The sequence below is a fragment of the Eublepharis macularius genome, chromosome 13 (genome assembly GCF_028583425.1).
Source record: "Eublepharis macularius isolate TG4126 chromosome 13, MPM_Emac_v1.0, whole genome shotgun sequence".
NCBI classification, from domain to species: Eukaryota; Metazoa; Chordata; class Lepidosauria; order Squamata; family Eublepharidae; genus Eublepharis; species Eublepharis macularius.
Window position 1 is genome coordinate 18,335,621 of NC_072802.1, and position 19,822 is coordinate 18,355,442.

Below are 19,822 nucleotides of genomic sequence, written 5' to 3' on the forward strand. Positions count from 1 at the left end.
ATTTTTAGTCCGCCCTCCCTGCCAGGCGGGCTCAGGGCGGAGTACAACATTTCAATTTACATATCCCTTGGCAGCCAGCCTAGAGTGCAGCTGCGGTGAATTCAAATGTTCCCTGATTTGAGACTTCTTAGCTGTTCTTCAGAAAGGCATCATGCTACCGCTTGTTTGTCTGAATATCTCTACGACCCTGCTTTTCCTCAGCAGAACCCAAGGAGGCAAAGTGTCCATTTAAAACCACCCTTTTTAAAAACTGGCAAAACGCTATGCAGAAGAACAGCCCAGATATTAGCAATTCATAAAACCATAAATATTTTGTCATTTAAAAACATCATTGGCAATCCCTGGTCAACTTAACAGTAATACACAGTAACCTTGGAGGAGGGTATGGCCATCACTTAAACTATGCTTTTAATTAATTTTAAACTAATCCCCATAACTCCATCATCCTGCTCTTCTCCCCTTTGTGTACTTCCCAAGCATGCAGATTTTTCTTTCTCCCAGCTTTTTCCAAAAATATCCTTACAGTGCTGGAGTTGGAGTTTTTAAGCTGCTCTGGGAGCAGAGTGACACCTGGCTTATTGGAGGACTCCAAGAATTGGCATATGGAGCAACCCCAGTGAGGTGGGATCTAGCACTGTTTGGGGGCTGGGATGTGCTTTGTGTTGGAAAGTTAAGCGTGGCTAGGGGACTGTGTGTTATAAGTGTTTTGTTTTGTTTGACTGATGGATCCAGAGTGTGTGCAGAATGTTGGAGAAGGTGTCTGAACGGTCATCCATAGCCCAAGTAGTCAGCCATAGCAGCGTGTAGAATTCACTAGGCGTTGTGACCCACATACAGCTGGGTGTGAAGTATAAATGAGGACTCTCAGAGCAGCAGCCTCCAAAGCTGGCAGTGAAAACATCTCTGCATGTTAAGGGTAGTTGTAGACCATCTGAATGGGCAGACAGGACTGAGTTTGAGAAAAAGATTTAAAGGGTTATAAAGAAAAAAATTCTAAAGAGACTGTAGGGTGAAGACTAACCTCTAAGCTCCTTCCATCAGAGACCTTGAACAGCTCCATTTGAATGAAGGTTTTTTTGTACCATTGTATAATAATTATGGTTTACTGTCCCAAAGAGTTCTTGCACGAATGAACACTCCATTGGGCAGTTTTCCTTATTTGTAGCTAACAGCCCCACTATCAGCTGATGAATAATCTATTAAAGTTCCTGTGCTGAACACTTTAAAAAAACAGTCCAAGCAATGTAACTGGATGTTTTTATGATTATGTCATATAAAGATTAATATGGTCACACTTGAATAGGTATTACTTGGTCATAATTTGTTTATTCTTGATATCCTGCACATGTATTTTCTGTCTGTTTTCAGAAGCAGTTATCTCTTCACAAGGGCCTCCTCAAATAAAGCATGTTTGTGTGTAATGAGGTCAGAGAAAAAAAACTGAATTCAAGACAGCTCAGCTTACTTTTGCTTGATGAATTATAAGCTCTAACAAAAGGCAAAGTACAAAAGCAGGCTCATATAGTCATAATGGCAGCATATTTTGATATCGATTTAAACTTCATAAGAGAAGCGGCTATAGCACAGTGTGTTTCGGCTGAGAATCCGCACTCTACTGGTTTGAACCCCACTACTGCCATGAGCTCAGCAGGTGGCCTTGGGTAAGCCACTCCTCTCAGCCCCAGCTCCCCAGCTGTATTGTGGGGATAATATTAACACTAACTTGTTCACCGCTCTGGGTGGGGCACTAATCTGTCTAGAAGAGTGGTATATAAGCACAGTTATTATCATTATAATGTTGAACATTTAGGTAGTATATCATATATTTAGCATATTAATTGTGGATGAAATTAATCACAGCTAAACAATGTATATATATTTTTAGTGTGGTATACACCTTACAGTGTACACTGGAATTCTTAGATACTGTAGATTCTCTTATATGAAAAACCCTTCATTCTACATGTTCTTCGTGTCTTAAAAGCATTCCCTCAATTCCAAAAAACCTGTACATTTCATATGAGTGGGTTTTTTTCTAGTTTCCACCCAAATGTCCATGTTTTCCTATGGGAATAAAACTATGCGTGAGTGTGCACACGCGCGAGTGCCTACATATGTGTGTTGGTGATTCCCCATCTCTGTCTGTAGCTCGTCATCATTTATTTATTTACTACCTTTATATCCTACCTTTCCCTCCAAGCCAAAGAGGCTTACATCATTTTCCATTCCTCCACTTTATCTTCACAACAACCCTGTGAGGTAGTAGTGGAAAAGAGCAAGAGTCCAGTAGCACCTGTAAGACCAGTGGCACCTATAAAACAAACAAAATTAGTGGTAGGGTATGAGCTTTCGTGAGCCACAGCTCAGTTCTTCAGATCTGTTTCTGTGGCTCACAAAAGCTCATACCGTACCACTAATTTTGTTCGTTTTATAGGTGCCACTGGACTCTTGCTCTTTTCCACTGCTACGGACAGGCTAACACGGCTACCCATCTTGATCTACCCCCCTGTGAGGTAGGTTAGGCTGTGAGACTGGCTCACCCAAGGTCACCCAATGAACTTCTGTAATAGAGTAGGGATTCGAATCTGAGTCTCCCAGATCCTAGTCTGCCCACTGCACTGCCTGGCTCTTTGAGCTCAAAGTTTGGCTAAATAAGATGCTTGTTCACTACAGAGCTTTACATTTCTCCTGATTATCTTTTTCTGTCCTTTCTAGCATGTTGGTGACGGCTGTATGGGAAATCCTTTTGTGGTTTGGCCCCCCATCCTTTTGTTCCCCCCCCCCCAAATAATGCCCATATTGAGCATAATTGGTGTATTACGTTTTCTGAATTGAAAGCGCTGGAATAACAGCTTTGCCCTGTTTGAAGACTCTGGCCTTGAGCTTGTTCTCTGTCTGACTGAGCACACTGCGTTGTCTTTTACAGATGTGTGTCCCAAGCTAAGCAGGAGGCCCGGAATGGGAATCTGGAAGAATCCATCCGGCTCTTCAGAGAAGCCCATGAAATCCATCCCAGTAAAAAGCTGGTGCTGCATGTCCAAAAGCTAGAGGAGGCGTTGGCATCGCTAGCCCTGAATCAAGAAGAGGATGGCTTTGTGAACGTGTGCCAAAGCGGGCTGATGCTCTATGGAGAAATGTATGATAAGCTGTTCGACCATCAGAGGGAAGGGGTCGCCTTCCTTTACAGCCTGTACCGTGACAGGCGGAAGGGTGGCATTCTGGCGGATGACATGGGCTTGGGGAAAACTATTCAGATCATTGCTTTCCTCTCCGGCATGTTCGATGGCGAACACATCCAGTCTGTGTTGCTTGTTATGCCAACCACCCTCGTTAGCAATTGGGTGAAAGAGTTTGCCAGCTGGACACCCGGCCTGCGAGTGAAGGTTTTTCATGGGGCCAGCAAGGCGGAGCGTAACAGAAACCTCGAGCGAATCCAAAAAAGAAACGGCGTCTTGATCACTACCTATCAGATGACGCTCAACAACTGGCAGCAGCTCTCCGCCTTCGATGGGAGGGAGTTTATCTGGGACTATGTGATTCTGGACGAAGCTCATAAAATTAAAACTCCTTCCGCCAAAACCACAAAATCCGTGCACGCCATCCCTTCAAGAAATCGCATCCTCCTGACCGGGACGCCGGTGCAAAACAACCTGCAAGAACTGTGGGCTCTCTTTGACTTCGCTTGTCAAGGTTCGCTTCTGGGCACGATGAAAACCTTCAAGATGGAATATGAAAACCCGATCACAAAAGCGAGGGAGAAGGATGCCACTCCGGGAGAGAAGGCCTTGGGGCTAAAGATGTCTGAAAACTTGATGTCCATCATCAAGCCGTATTTCCTGAGACGGAGTAAAGATGACATTCAGAAGAAACTCAAGTCTGGACCTGAAAGCAATCTTCCGGAGGATCAAAGCAAGGCCGCTGCTCCTGCAATGCCCTCCCTTCCCAGAAAAAATGATTTCATTGTGTGGGTGTATGTATCGCCCATACAAGAAGAAATATATAAGAAGTTCCTCTCCTTGGATCATATCAAGGAGTTGTTGACGACCACACGGTCCCCGTTGGCTGAGCTGAACGTCCTGAAGAAGCTTTGTGATCACCCCAGGCTGTTGTCCGCACGAGCTTGTTGTCAGCTTGGCCTGGCCACGTCCAAGTATTCCGAGAAGGAGGAAGATGGCGAAAATGAAGCTGATGAGCTGTGGGGCAAGAACATGCACATTGAACATATTTCTGACGAGATCCTCATTGAGGAGTCTGGCAAGGTGAGTTTCCTCATAGCTTTGCTGGATAGGCTGCAACAGGAGGGGCACAGGACCTTGGTGTTTTCCCAGTCAAGGAAAATGCTGGATATTATAGAGCGCATCTTAACCCACAGGCACTTTAAGCTGATGCGCATTGATGGGACAGTGACTCATCTGTCAGAGCGAGAGAAGAGGATCGACATGTTCCAGAATGACAAAGACTACGCTGTCTTTTTGCTTACGACCCAAGTAGGCGGAGTTGGCTTAACGTTAACTGCTGCTACCAGGGTGGTGATTTTTGACCCCAGCTGGAACCCAGCTACTGACGCCCAAGCTGTGGACCGAGCGTACAGAATCGGGCAGAAAGAGAACGTTGTGATCTACCGGCTCATAACCTGTGGGACAGTGGAAGAGAAGATCTACCGGCGGCAAGTCTTCAAGGACTCGCTGATAAGGCAAACCACCGGAGACAAGAAGAATCCGTACAGATATTTCACTAAGCAGGAGCTGAGAGAGCTTTTCACTCTGGGAGACACTCGGAGTTCCACCACCCAGCTCCAGCTGCAGTCTTTGCACGGGGCCCAAAGGAAAACAGACGTGCGTCTTGATGAGCACATCGCATACCTCTACTCGCTGGAGATCTTTGGCCTTTCGGACCATGACTTGATGTACACACGGGAAACGGTTCATGAAGATGAGGCTGAGGATGAAGAGGCCCATCGGTACATTGAACGCAGGGTACAGAAAGCCCAAGAACTGGTACAGCTAGAATCCCAGCTGAAAGATCAGACGGTGCCTAACAGCAGACATGAAGCTGAAGGCGCATGGCTGAGAACGGTGGATTCGTCATCCAGTGGGCCAAGGAAAAAATCACCAAGGCCTTCCGCAGCTCCCTCAGCTCCCTCACCTGTACCTGCGCAACCCACAAACAACGCTGAAGTGATCAGTGTGGTGCCTGATGAAGAAGACGCCTTTGCCAATGTCAGCTTTAAAATGACGAGTCTGGCTATTGAGGAGGTGGCTGATGAAAGTATGGTTCGAGACACTTCTCAGATGGATGTGTCTCTCTCCAAGACTGAAGAACTGAGGCACGCTAGCATACAGGAAGGCCAGCCAAAGCCCAGTCTCAGCACTTCTGTAGCTTACTTTGTATCCAATGAGGAGGATGGCAGTCCTGAATCCAAAATGACATCCCACGATCCGCTTGCCACCGCAAGTAACAGCTCTGATGAAGATGTCCGTAGGGCAGCATTACAGGAATCCGTAGAATATATATCAGATAATGATGATTGTGAGGCCCAAGCCGAGACTGAAATGTCGCTTGAGGTCCTTGTGAATCCGAGCAGAGAGGCAAGTAAAGCTGGTGAGCGAGATGCCTCACTGGCATTAATGTTACAGGTCAGTAAAATGTCGGAATGTAGTGCAAATCGGAACTCTGGAAGGAGTGAAATTCCGGCAGAGGGTGCATCTTTAGCTGGTTCTTCCCTGTACCAGGCCGATTTCAACCTCGTTTTAGAAGATTCCGAGAACCCACTACAAGAGACTTCAGAAAAAGGAATGTTGCTTGAAGACACAGAAAACATAGGATTTCAGCTGAGACTAGACAGCCGTTGTAGCTCTGTGGCTCATTCTGGGACGGGAGACGACGGCAGCAACAGGAGCCTTCAGGCTAGCAAAAATAGGACGGCAGAGGAGTCCAACGATGCTTTGATGGACGACAGTGATGTTCTTGTTGTGCATACGAAGAAGCCAGTCCAGAGGATCGTTTCAGATAGTGAAGAGGACGAAGAGAGCCCTATAATTTATCTGGGAGAAGGTGAACATGGAAGAGCATTTCCCTTGAACAACCCGAGTGGAAATTGTATGTCAACCCCAAAGATGAGCAGACCTTTGCCCGAATTTTGTTTTTCTCCACAATTAAAGGTTAGTGAAAGAAGGTCAACAGCTTCTAGAAGGTCCTTGGCCAGCGTGGTCATTGATGAGGTAGAGGATGTTGCGGAAGACATTGCGGATGCCTCTCCGGAAAGGCCCTTTCAGGGTGATATTGAGGAAGAACTCGCTCAGTACAGTGGCCAGGAGTCTGCAGAGCCCGAAGGGGAACCATCAGGTGAAACGCTGTATTCCGAGGGCAAATCCAGCTACATAGATGAAGCAGACTCACCCCAGGATAATTCTGTTATTTTTGAAGGAATGGTGCCTTGAAAGGGGAAATTCTTGGCCCCGAAATAATCAAAACATTCACAATTGTTAGGGGGGGGGGGCGGAATAACAACAACTTTGCTGAACTGTAGAATCATGCAAGCATTTTGAATGGTTATGTTACTCCTCTTTCCCGAGGGTGGGTGTGGAATGTTTATGGAAATGAAGGCATCGGAAATGTTCCTCTATCAGCTGTTCTTTTCCCAAAGAGGTAAATTTAATCTTTTTGTGAAACCAACACTTGATTACCTTTTCTTAACACACACACGCTAATTGAATTTCAGGTCTTCGCAATTGGCTGTGATGAGGGTAACAGGAAGATAGATTTGCTTACTTTCATTCACTTTATACCTTGTAAATGTTTAAGACTCAGTTTTCTTCTCTTATACATGTCTTGTAGTTTGATTACTGTGATTCCTTACAGCTGACTGCTAAAGGTTAAAAATATACTTGGCTTCACTTTGCAATCCCTTTACGTCTCCCGCTCTACTAACTTTCGTTTAAGTAGCAGTTATGGTAGGTGTGGTCTCTCATTTTTTTATAGATGGCCTTCTCTTGGCTCTTTTGTGCAAAATCTCTAGCCCTGCTCACAAGTTACAGTCAATGCACATACAAGCTGGGTACAGATCAAGACGGGTAGCCCTGTTCGTCTGTCTGTAGCAGTAGAAAAGAGCAAGAGTTCAGTAGCATTTTTAAGACTAACAAAATTTGTGGTAGGGTATGAACTTCCGTGAGCCACAGCTCACTTCTTCAGATACACTTTACGTGCGTAATGCATTCAGTAATTCTCGTATTACATTCAACACATGCACAGCTGAACGTGTGATTGAAACCACACATTTATCCAGGTAAAGGTCCCTAGTTTCATTTGTAAAGTGAATGCTGGCTTTCCTTTAAAAAAAAAAGGATGCATGTACAGTTGGGGTGTATGTATGTTCACTTGTAACATGTGAACAGGGCTTCTGTCTGGGGTCAAAGAAATGCCAGAAATTAATAACCTTCCATGAGTTTTTGAAAGAGTAGATGGAAGCAGGGGCGAAAAAAGGAATGAGGACCGGGGGGGGGGGGGATCCTGTTTGTAAAAAGGGGCCGTGGCTCAGTGGTCGAGCATCTGATTTGCATGCAGAAGGTCCCAGATTCAAATGACAGCATCTCCAGTTAACAACAACAACAACAACATTCAATTTATATACCGCCTTTCAGGACAACTTAGCACCCACTCAGAGCGGTTTACAAAGTATGTCATTATTATCCTCACGACAATCACCCTGTGAGGTGGGTGGGGCTGAGAGAGCTCCAAGAAGCTGTGACTGATCCAAGGCCACTCAGCTGGCTTCAAGCAGAAGAGTTGGGAATCAAACCCAGTTCTCAGAGTCCCGCCGCTCTAAACCACCACACCAAACTGGCTCTTGCATCAGAACTGGGATAAGCATCTTAAAAGCATCAGACAGGAAGTGATGTAAAAGGTTTCTACCTGAGGCCCTGAAGAGCTGCTGGCATTCATAGTAGACCACACTGATTGGGGCTGTAACAATGAAACCACACATAGCAAAGTAACTGACTTTCTTAACGTCAGTTTTGCAAATTGGGCGCAGGGCAGTTCTTCCTTGTTGAGGTGCCTGGAGTTGCAGCAGGTGGCCAGTAGGATGCACTGTGCTCTGCCCCTAGTTCTGCATTGAGCTCTTTGCGCTTCTCCCTCCTGCCCTTGCAAACAAACGTCCTAATTTTTAAAAAAATTAAAGGAAAGCTGCCTCCTACACAGTGGCCTTCTTGACTTCACAGAACAGGTGTCAGCTTTTTCCCCTCTTCAAAAAAGACCACAGTCAAATAACTGCGAGTCACTGGGCAAATGATGACCAATTGATTGCTGTGCTGGCCCAAATATAGTGTGGCCCCTGGGAAGACTTCACTGTCACCTAAAGGGTAGAATTACCTCCTAGCAATTCTGATTCGTATTGAGGGTGCCCAGAGGGGGGAAGGCACTGCTCTAGGTGGCAGGATCTGGGCTGCTAAGTAAAGACTTTAAAGGTTAGAATCGGCCCTTAGAAGTGGACAGGAGGACGCATGTGCAGACCAGAACTGGAGCGAGAGGTTTTTTTCTCCCCCTTGTGCCGAGTGTAGCCAGTCTTCTATGATCTGTGCTGGCTAAAGCTTTTGAGTTACTTTTCCCCAAGGGCAGCACAAAGTAAAATGTATTGCAGTAATCTAACTGAAAGTTACTGTTACGTGGATGAGAGCCTCTTGGTTCCGGTTGGAGAGGAGAGAGGACAGGGGCTATTGCCTGCCACTACCTGCCCTTCCAGTGGAAAACTGACCAATCCTAACTCTGCCCCTGCCCCTTCAGGGGGAAGGTTAACTCCCTCTTGAAACATGTGCCTTCCTCCCCAAGACCTCTCATCAATACTTCTGTCGTGATTTAGTTTATTGGTCCTCACATAACCCCCCCATGCCTGCAAGCGTGGCCTTCACCTTGCTTTCAAGGGGCATTAGTGCCTTTGGGACTGCAGGAACTCTTACACCGATCACCCTCATCTCAGACCTATTTGCATGCCCAGCAACTAACATGCCTTGGGCTAAAGGTAAAGGCTGCCATGTTTGGACAGGCTTGGAAGCAAAGGTACCAGAATTAACATGGAGGGGTGGGGAAGCCCCAGCGTATTGTGCCAGTAGCAGCACACTAGGCTATTTGATACCCAAGGCCAGATCTCCACTGCAGCGACTGAGGCACTGCTGGGGCCAGTGGTGCAAGAAAAGGCATGCGGCTCAGGCCTTTCACTGCTGCTGAGACCTGCATGGCCACCAGCTATGTTGAAGGCAGATCTAGCCGTGCTTGGCTTGGTCTAAGGGTCCCTGGCTAAATGCAAGGTTCATATCCCCCACCCCCATTTTGCTGGAACACCGACATCTTCCCAGGCAGATGCATTTCTTCCAACTCTTGGGCCCCAAAGGATTACCTATCCACATAGACCTCTGGGAGGGTGGGGGTAGCAACTCTCTTCCTCTTTACACGTCCCCTCCAAGTGGTCATCACTCTTATATGAGTATTTTCCCCCTAACTCCTTAATTTCATTCTTTTCGCTAGAAGTGACGGCCTCAATTTTCTAAACATCTTTTTTAATTTTAAAAGCCTGTAATGTGACCCACTGGCCTGCAGGGAAAATGTTCCGTCCCTTTAGAACAGGGTGAGATGTTATATACCAGGTGATATGGTTTGCCCCGGAAAAGCCTCCACTGCCCGTTTCTACACATTAAGCTTCCTTTAAGTGGACAAGACCCTTTTCTCAAAGGCCGTTAGCAACCCCACTAGACTGTTGTGTAAAAATTCAAGGTGGCTTTTGAATAAGTAAACGGGGGAGGGAGTGAAGATGGCATCCTGAGTGGGCACACTGGCCTAACGCTCCTGCCTTTACCGTGGTTAAATTGTTTACCTTGAGAACTGAGATTTGATTAGCACAGCTGGCCTGAAGTTCCTGAGAAGTTTACAGTTCTGCTCAGAAAGACATCCTTGAAATTCTTTCGAAGAAAGAGTGTGAACTCCCACAGGGAAGAAGAAGCACCAAAGAGCATGGTTTCCAGTTCTGAAAAACACCAGGCTAACAAAACACTCTATACCCGACAATAGCCCTGCAGAGAAGATTAGCACATCAAGCCCCAATCCATATGCAAAAGAACCTCCTCAGGATACAGTGAAGCCTCTCTCCATTAGCATTCCACACCCGGGGAAACTCTTACAGGATGACTCAGCTCAACCCCACCCCTCCTGAGTAGATACAAATGACCTGCCAACATCTTTTCCACACTGTGACACAGAGATCTCTGTCTTTTGGTGCTACACCTCTGAAGATGCCAGCCACAGCTGCTGGCGAAACGTCAGGAACTACAATGCCAAGACCACGGCAATACAGCCCAGAAAACCCACAACAACCACCAAAGAGTCCATTCGGACCACTGCTCTCGGACTAAATCAGCCAAGCAACTTTGTTTGGACGATCTCATCTCATGGATTAAGGCAGTAAGTGACCTTTCAAATCTTATTTCTCCAAATAAATATGCAGCTTTAGAGACGAAGCGTAACACCCAGATAAGTAAATGAGGCAGAGAGCCAGTTTGGTGTAGTGGTTAAGAGCGTGGGACTCTAATCTGGAGAGCCGGGTTCGATTCCCCACTCCTCCACTTGAAGCCAGCTGGGTGGCCTTGGGCTAGTCACGGCTCTGTCAGAGCTCTCTCTGCCCCACCTACCTCACAGGGTGATTGTTGTGGGGATAATAATAACATACTTTGTAAACCGCTCTGAGTGGGTGTTAAGTTGCCCTGAAGGGTGGTATATAAATTGAATGTTGTTATAAGTGCAGGTTATCGGCTTCTGTTGAAGCTGGAGTTGGGCAAAGCATTGTGGAAAATTGTATATTAATCTCTTCAATCAAGGGAATTTGCACTAGAAATGGTCTGGTTGAACCAATGCACTTGATTGGAGTATCAAGGTGGTATATAGAAAACCTGGTTTCGAAACTGCATGCTGCCATGAAGCACGCTGGGTGGCTGAAAATGGAGAAAGTGAAGATTGCGCCCCCTCCTAGGAGTCATGGTAGGATAGATGTCAATTGAATCAATGCTCATCTAATCCGAACCCTGCAAAGGCAAGACTTTCTGTTCTTTAGAACATTCCTAATGAATGTCCTGATGTCATTATTTATTTCCTTCATTTATATCCCCAACATTAATAATAACAACATTCGATTTATATACTGCCCTTCAGGGCAACTTAACACCCACTCAGAGCAGTTTACAAAGTATGTTGTTATCCCCACAACAATCACCCTGTGAGGTGGGTGGGGCTGAGAACGTGGGGAAGCTGTAACTGACCCAAGGTCACCCGGCTGGCCTCAAGTGGAGGAGTGGGGAATCGAACTCGGTTCTACACCAAACTGGCTCTCAATGTGGGTCCAAAGAGGCTTATGTTCTCCATTTTATCCTCACAACAACCCTGCGAGGTAGGTTAGAATATGTTTGTGCGTGCGTGTGCAGGACTGGCTCATGGTCACCCAGCATGCTTCCATGGCAGAATGGGGATTTGAACATGGGTCCCCCAGATCGTGGCATGATGCTCTACCCACTGTAGCTCTCTTGCCTCTCTTCCTTCAAGTAGGCATCCATTTCCCTGGAGATCTCCCATCTAGGCATGGACCAGACCTGTCCAGCTTCAGCAAAGTGGGTGCAGCTCATACCTGCACATCCCACTAATCTCTTTAAAAACCTCTCTGAAGAATGTGATAACTTCCCCTGCACCTTTATTGGATCCAACCAGCTTTTCTGCCAGTGAAGAAGGGAGAGGGTCCCCTCCGATCACCCAAAAGGCTATCTTGGGATCATGGAACTTGCATGGATGAAAGCCAAGAAGTGTGGGGGCTGTAAGTAAAGAAGGGGGGGTAAACCCCATTGCTATCAATGGAACTTGCATCTATGCTCATTGTATTTCAGTCTTACTTTAATGCAGTAACTTTAAAGTTTAAAATGCTGGGTTTTCTTAACAGACTGGAGTAAGTGCATTGCTTAGTTGTGAAAGAAGCAATATAAAAATTCCCAATAAATGATGAAAGTAAAAGAGAAAATGTCCAGCACAGGAAGCCATATGCTTTCCCAGCGCCTTCACAAAAATCTATTTTTCTTTTGACGGATTACTCTTGAGGCTCGCGATTAGCATCAGCCTTTCTCCCTGGCTGGGGCTGTTTTATTGCAGACATAAGACTGTAAGAAACAATTGTACTGGAATCTAGTCTTGCTTTATTGGTGGAGTCTTTCAGTACAGCCTGGTCTTTTAAAAGCCATTCATCTTTTTGACAGTTCTATCCAGTTGAAATGGCTGCTGTTTTCCAAGTACAGCAGCCTCACAAAATATAGATTTATTTTATTTTAATCACCAAGCTGCCCTTAAACTGGGCGCTAAGTTCTTGTATTTTTTTAAAAGAAGTATTTTATAAAAACAGACAAGAAAGATGATCCTGCATGAGCAATATATATATAATCACAAGTTAAGTATTTATATTATTTGCATAAAACAAGCCCTGCAGGACTTTACATAAATATAAAGATTAACATGACAACATAAGAAGTCCCCCAGCCATATTTAATGAAGAAGCAATTTTTCTCATCTTGTACACTTAAATCTTATCCTAATGCCAAAAAGTTACTTTGTATTTCATTGGCCTACTTATAATTTGCCTTGTTTTTCACAATAAGACCTGTATTAATTGAAAAATTTGTTTTCAATGTTCTGCCACTTTAATTTGATGTAAGAGTTTTTCCATTTTTACTAGCTCCTGGGCATTCTCTTCCCATAAATTATAATTATGGTTTCCAAAAATCTATCGATAACCAGTTTTGCTGGTAAGTAAAAATTCCAGATTTGTTTTTAAAACCTCTTAATTTGAGCATCTACCAAAGAAAAAATACTACGGTCCCAAAGCTGTCAATCGGTGCATTGCTTCCTATTTTGAATCACTGCTATTGATAACAAACAAGCTTTTGAGTTCTGATGAACTCTTCTTCAAGCTGAATATTAGGCGAAACAGTTTGAAGAAGAGTTCTGAAAATGAATGCTTGCTCCGTCTGTCCCAATAAAGATTTACACTACTGTATGTTACTAGCGTAGTTCGTGGTACCTTGATACTAAAAATGTGCTCTCGTCAGAAAACACCTTCCTCCAAAGAGGTTGTCACTTACTGCGTGATAATCACTCCTCTGTTGTGTCTCTGTATTATGTGCCATCAAGTCATTTTAGCTTTAGGGAGATTTCGGGCTTGATTGATCTCGAACCCACTTATTTGTCTTTTTGGCCATCCATTGTATCTGTAAAACTCTCCACCAGCATCACATTTCAAATGAATCAATTTTCTTCCTGTCAGCTTTTGTCAGTGACCAACTCTCACATCCACACATAATAATGGGGAATACCATAGTGTGAATTATCTTAGTTCCCCAAAGAGAAATCCTTATCCTTAAGGATTCTTATCCTTAAGGATCTTTTCAAGTCCCTTCATGGCTGCTCTTCCAAGTCTCAACCTCTTTCTGATTTCTTGGGTTCAGTCTCCCTTTTGGTGGATGATTGAGCCAAGGAATAGAAAATCATTAACGAATTCAATTTCTTCGTTGTCGACCTTAAAATTTTGTAATTCCTCAGTAGTCATTACTTTTGTCTTCTTGATGTTCAGCTGTAATCCCACTTTGGCACTTTCTTCTTTAACCATCATCAGTAGCCTTTTCAAGTCTTCGTTATTTTCTGCCAGTAATGTAGTGTCATCTGTTTATTTCAAATTGTTAATTCTCCTTCCACCAATTTTCACTTTGTGTCGCATAGCTTTGGACATTCGTTTTGCGTCTATTCACATCCACAACTGGCCATCCTTTCAGCTTTAATCCAGTCCTATCATTAAGATCAGTGCTATTTGTACTTGTCCTCTGCTCTTCCCCAGTAGCCAACTGAGAGCCATCCGACCTGGGAGTCCTGTCTTCCCGCACTGTATCTTCTTTCATTTTTGTCTGTCTCATCATAGGGTTTTCAAGGTAGGAGATGGTCAGAAGTGGTTTACCATTGCCTTCTGCGCAGAACTAACCAGAGTTGGTTGCGCTGCCGTTGTCTGCGAAAGATCTTCCACCAGTGTCACCTTCCACTACTGCTGCTGCCCAGTAGCTAACCTTCAAGGATTCCTCCACCCCCCACTTACCACTGGAACTGTCAGTTCTCTCCTGCTGATGTGACCACTGATCCCTGACGGGGTGGATGCATCTTAATCTGGTGTCTCAGGTTTGACCTTTCCACCTTGAGTGACTCAGCTATCGAATCTGCTCTCCTTACAGTATTGCTCTCAGCTTCACTGATACACTCAAACCCCCTCCCCACATTAAGTTGTGTATCCAGGAGGGGGGTGTCTGTATAACCTCTGCAATAAACACTGGAATGTAGTGTATGATTGGGGTATTGGGAGCTGGGAGATCTAGGTTTGAATCCCTTCTTTACCCCAGTGAGTTTTATGGCAACCTTGGGGCAGTCATCATCCCTTAGCCTAGCCTACCTCACAAGGTGGTTGTGGGGATTAAAATGGGCACAATTGCCATTCTGGATTCCTTGGAAAAAATGGTGAGATAGAAATGTACAGATAAATACAATATTTTAAAGAGCATGAGAGAGAGACTCTTCTACCTAACACTTTAAAGAGAGATCCTTTAATATTGGCACCTACTGAATACAGACTGGATAGGTAGATTCTGTTCTCATTGGTTAGTTTCAGGCCCCTCATACTATGTGGTTATATCAGCATTTGCACTTCTAGGTTCTTCCTGAATCCCCCAGAATACCCTCGGGTGCTGCCCAGAGTACATATGCTTTGTTTTGGCACTGTAAATATAGACTCAGCTAAGGTTACTGTTTCCCTTGTCACAGTGACTCATGTGCTGCTGACGTCAGGCCTCTGAAGAGGTAAATATGCTTTGAGGTCATTAGAAGCAACACAGCTGCATCCTTGTCAAGTCCAATTGATCTTCCATTCCATCACGGGCAGAAGGAGCCGGGGCAAAACCATCCTCTGGCTCCGACACCAGAGGACTTCTATTGATTTCACTTGATTTCCTTTTGTACAGAAGGGAAAACCATTCTCATTTCAAGTAGGACAGAGGCCCCATGCAGTCACTTAATTATATTGGCTAGACTTCTTTATTAGTTAACTTTCCACTGAAAAATAAGTCCTCAAAGTGGTTTGCAACCTCATATTAAAAAAGAAATAAATTACAATGAAGCCAGCCAGTCCAGTACACACTTTGCTGGAGGGAAGGCCTGTTCAACACAGTAGGATTTATTTCCCAGTTAACATAAATAGGATCGCACTGAGTGACGGTATAAAGATACCAGCAATAGGGCCCCTTTATCAGCTGGTGGGGGACTCCTTTGTGTGAATTTTTTAAAATTAATTTTACGATGGGAGAGGGAAGTAGTACTTTCTGAGGAAAGAGTCCAAATGATGGGAGCCATTCCAAAAAAGGCCCTGCTCTGGTTGAAGGGCATTCACGTGTCTGGCAACTGAGATGGGGTGCAAGACAGTTTAGGGGGCTGATACTAAAGGGCGCTTGCATGGATGGTTCATTGGCCTGGATAAGAATGCAAGAAGAATGTTGTAAGATTAGACCAAAATCCAACATCTTGTTTCCCACAGCGGCCAACTGACACCTCTCACAAGTAGAAAGCAGTGGTAGAAAACCAACAGCAACCCCCCCCCCTCACTCTTGTCTCTCAGGTATACAACTGCTGGACGCGGAGGTTTTACTTAGCCTTCATGGATACTTTCTGACAGCATTTCCTGCTTTTCCATGAGGTCTCTTCTTTTTAAAAAACCTGAAGATACTAAGACTTAAAACTGGTGCCCTGTGCACGTGCTCTACCACTGAGCTATGGCCCCATCCCACAGCATTCATGCGACTCCGTCACTGTCTCTCTCATCACAATTATTGCAGGCAGACAGGATCCCTTGGCATAAACTGGTGTTTCGCCAGCATGCTCCCCCTCCAGTTTCCATAAGTCTAGTAGTCCCAGCAAGTGCTGGAAAACACATCTGCAGTTACCCGTACTATTTATTAGCGTGCATACTCTTTGATGAACAGAATATACAGGAACTTGAATATACAGGACCAGACTTACAAGTATAATCAGAAAGGCAGGTTGAAAACTATAAGAACTCTAAGCGAATGCACAAAATATTCTACAAATGAAACCAAGACAACAGTAGAACCCATATGTGGATCCGGATCCCTGAACCATCAGTGGGTTGTGATGATAGGCCTATGCCACTATTATTTTGGCTGGGGCCCCCTGTAGTCCCGGGCTCTGGTAAAATGCGCTCATCCCCCTCACACGCACACCCAAATGTTGGGCCTTGACTGAAATTTGGGGGTAGGTAAGAGCAGCTGTTTGTCTGAAACCTGAATAGAATAGGGGATAGTCTTTTTATTTCCATTTTCCAGCACTATGGGGAAGACTGGACAGGGAATCTTGGATTTTTTTACGCTTTAGGAAGGCCAGTTTCTCTTCCCCAATACAGTTTCCTTTTCTTCTCCTTTAATTGGTATTCAACTGCCTTCCGTGTTTCCTGGAGAGCAATCAGTATGTTTAGTATGCTTATAATGTAATAGGAGGTTTTTTAAAAAATTACAAACTAATATTTTTCTATATACTGCAGAAACTATTGTGTGTGTGTAGTTGGCCCCATTTTGCTTCCTTGGGGATAGCTATTACGTTGTCCATTGTTTGTTATTGGAAAGAGTGATTTCAGTTTTCCTTGTAAAATTACCATTTTCCTACGCAGGGCCATATAGATACCATAAGTCAAGTGTTCCCAACTGTGGTGAACCAGTTGGCAATTTTGGATATGAAAGCACGTAGCAACCACAAAATGGCTACCATGCGGGGAAGGAGGAGATGACCCACCACAAAACGGAGCTATGGCCAATCACAGAATATTGAGAGGTTCCCAGCCACATGTCCTCCTGCGATGGAGGCAGTTGTTTCTAAATGGGTATTTCTTGGAGAGCCTAAGATGATGTCTCCTGGGCTCTTCTGAAGCAGGTCTTGCTCCTATGTGATGGAAGAAAGCCACGACTGACTCTTTGCTTTGGGGAAGAACAAAGTTGATGGCTAGAAAACACATCAGCAGGCACCAAAGCACCCTCAGGCACCGAACTGAGATCACTGTCATAGCAGCACATGTGAATTTTATTTCATAGGCCTCATAACAGCCCAAGGAAGGTAGACTGAGAAAATGGCATAAGAAGAAATAGTTACATTTCCCTTTTTCTCTCACCCTGTCCCTAATTCCTATTGAACTTCCTACCATTGTAAAAAGTACGGGAGTTCCAAAGATGGAAGATTAAAGACATCTCTGTGATTGGGGCAAAATTCTTGGATGTTTCTTCTTTTATAGGGAGAGTCATAAATCACAAGTCTGAACGTGCAAAGTTAGAAACTTGCAGGAGGTCATTCTGCAGTCTGCCTTCTCCTTTCATTTAAGCCTTACCTAAATGGAGCTCGGCCGTGACCACACACCCAGATGTTTCAGAAGATTGGGTTTGGGTCACAAACATCTTCAGCTTCGAGTGGGAGGTGAAGGACTAACAGTCATATTACTCAGCCCAAGAGAAGAGGAACATGACACGCAGTTAACAAGACTGTCTCATTAGCAACTTCTGCTTACTCACTGTTGGCCGAGTGGTCCAAGACAGCTGACTCACTTCTGAGTAATATTTGGGACGGTGTCCTGAAGCCGGGGCAAGATGCTGTGTGGCTTTCTGCCCTACCTCTGCTGGCCTCAGCAGTGGCAGGAAGGAGATTCTTAGCTGGAGGTAGAACAAGGCATGACGGAAGGGTGACCGTTGGTTTCGTACCTTCCTCCAATCGCCCCATCAATGGCATTTGGAAGTTGGGCCGTTGCTTCCCCCAATGGCCATTGCTTAGATCGGCAGGAGGGAAGCAGCGGCTAAGCAACCCTCCCTCAGCTGGAGCTGGGACCAGGCATAGCGGAGGGGTGCCTAGCTTCTCCATCCCCTTTATTGGACAGTTGGAATTTGGAGGGAGGGGTTCCACAGCTGGAGCTGACCCCAGGCACAGCTGCGCAGCTGTTTCCTGCCCTCTCTTTGATGGTGCCATCAATAGCTCTTGGAAGTTCTGAGAAATGCTTTGACTTGTAAAGGCAGTAGCAGCTGCAGCCGTGTTGGGTCTGCATTATCAAGGTGGGATCCTTCTTCCCTGTTGATTCTCTTTTGTTCTCGCATATACACAATAAAACCTCAATCTGCAAAGAAAGGGGATGGAACCTGAGACAACAGGAGAGCTGAAATGACGTTTTGCATACATTTTGAACTGAATAGAGTGTCGCTTTCGAAAGTGAATCCAAGGAGTTCTTTGTTGAATATGAAGTAAACAAATGCTGAGGAAATAACATGGCAAACTTGGTGCTTCTACACATATCTGCTCTCGTATGCACCTAATACAGTTTTATTCTAACCATCCTCCAAAGAGCTCAGGGTGGCATACGTGGTTCTTCTGTCTTAATTTTATCCTTACAGGAACCCTGTAAGGTGGGTTAGTCTGAAAGCATGCAACTGAGCCAACTTGAACAAGCTTTATGCAAGAATGAGGATTTGAACCATGGCCTCTTAGAACCTTGCCCAGCACTCTAACCTCTACCCCACACTGTCTCTCCTCTGTCCTTTCTTGCAGCACTCTGCAAATCCAGTCCTGGCCCCAGGTTTCATTACAACAGCAAGTTTGGCTGTCCTCTACCAGGAGCAGCTGACCCAAATGTGTGGAAGTCTCTCCCCTTGGAGGCCTCTCCTATCTTTTAAGAAAGAACTAGACTTCTCTTTTTCACCAGGCTTTTATGTTCTTTTGTAATGATCTTCAACTGACTGATTTTAATGGACATTTTCATTTGAATGCTTTCTGATTTTTATTGGACGTTCTTACCCAATGGATTTAGCATTGGTGATTTTTGCTGTTATTTGGGGGGTTGGTGGTTATTACATACGAATTTTCAAATACTAATATGCACACGCACAAAATTCACAGATTCATCAGTTTAATTAGCCCAGTTACATAATTACCAAAAATACAACATTGGTCTTACTCCTATGCGTGCGGTGTTCTCAAGTCATAGCTGACTTATGGCGACCCCTGGTGGGGTTTTCATGGCAAGAGATGAACAGAGGTGGTTTGCCATTGCCTGCCTCTACAGGCCTGGTCTTCATTGGAGGTCTCCCATCCAATTCCTAACCAAGGCTGACCCTGCTTAGCTTCTGAAATCTGATGAGATCAGGCTCATCAGGGCTATCTGGGTCAGGGCTCTGTTGCTACAGTTATGCAGATATCTATTCATTATAGCATTCTGCATAATAAATCAGTTGCTTCCATATATTAATAGAAAGCCTGTGTGGTGTAATGGTTAGAGTATTGGATATGGAAGACTCAAGTTTGAATCCCCATTCAGCAGTGGAAGATCACTGGTGACCCTGGACCAGTCACACACACTCAGCCTATCTTACCTCGCATAGTGGTTATAAATGGAGGAGATGATTATGATTTAAGCCACCTTCGGTTCCCGCTGGAGAGAAAGGTGGGGTGTAAATGAAATAATCTTTTAGGCCTTACAAGACTAGTCAATCTTACCACACAAAACACAAACTAGAGAGCTAGTGTGTTGCAACAGAGTGTCAGAGCAGAATCACAAGTGACAAAAGGCACAGGTTGGACACTTGCCAGCTTCCCTCAAGTTTTGGCGGGAAATGTAGGCAGCTTGGCGGAATGTTGGACAAGTGACAGTTGAAAGGTCCATTGGACAGCAGTCGGA

At 44.9% G+C, this 19,822-nt stretch overlaps 1 protein-coding gene across 1 annotated transcript; it reads left to right on the top strand.

Moving 5' to 3' along the window:
- Nucleotides 1-3,215: 3,215 nt before the first annotated feature.
- Nucleotides 3,216-6,893, top strand: ERCC6L (ERCC excision repair 6 like, spindle assembly checkpoint helicase). Its single transcript, XM_054996733.1, has one exon. It carries the CDS (start codon nt 3,231-3,233, stop codon nt 6,438-6,440), a length of 3,210 nt encoding a protein of 1,069 aa, XP_054852708.1. The 5' UTR covers nt 3,216-3,230; the 3' UTR covers nt 6,441-6,893.
- The last annotated feature ends 12,929 nt before the right edge of the window (nt 6,894-19,822 follow it).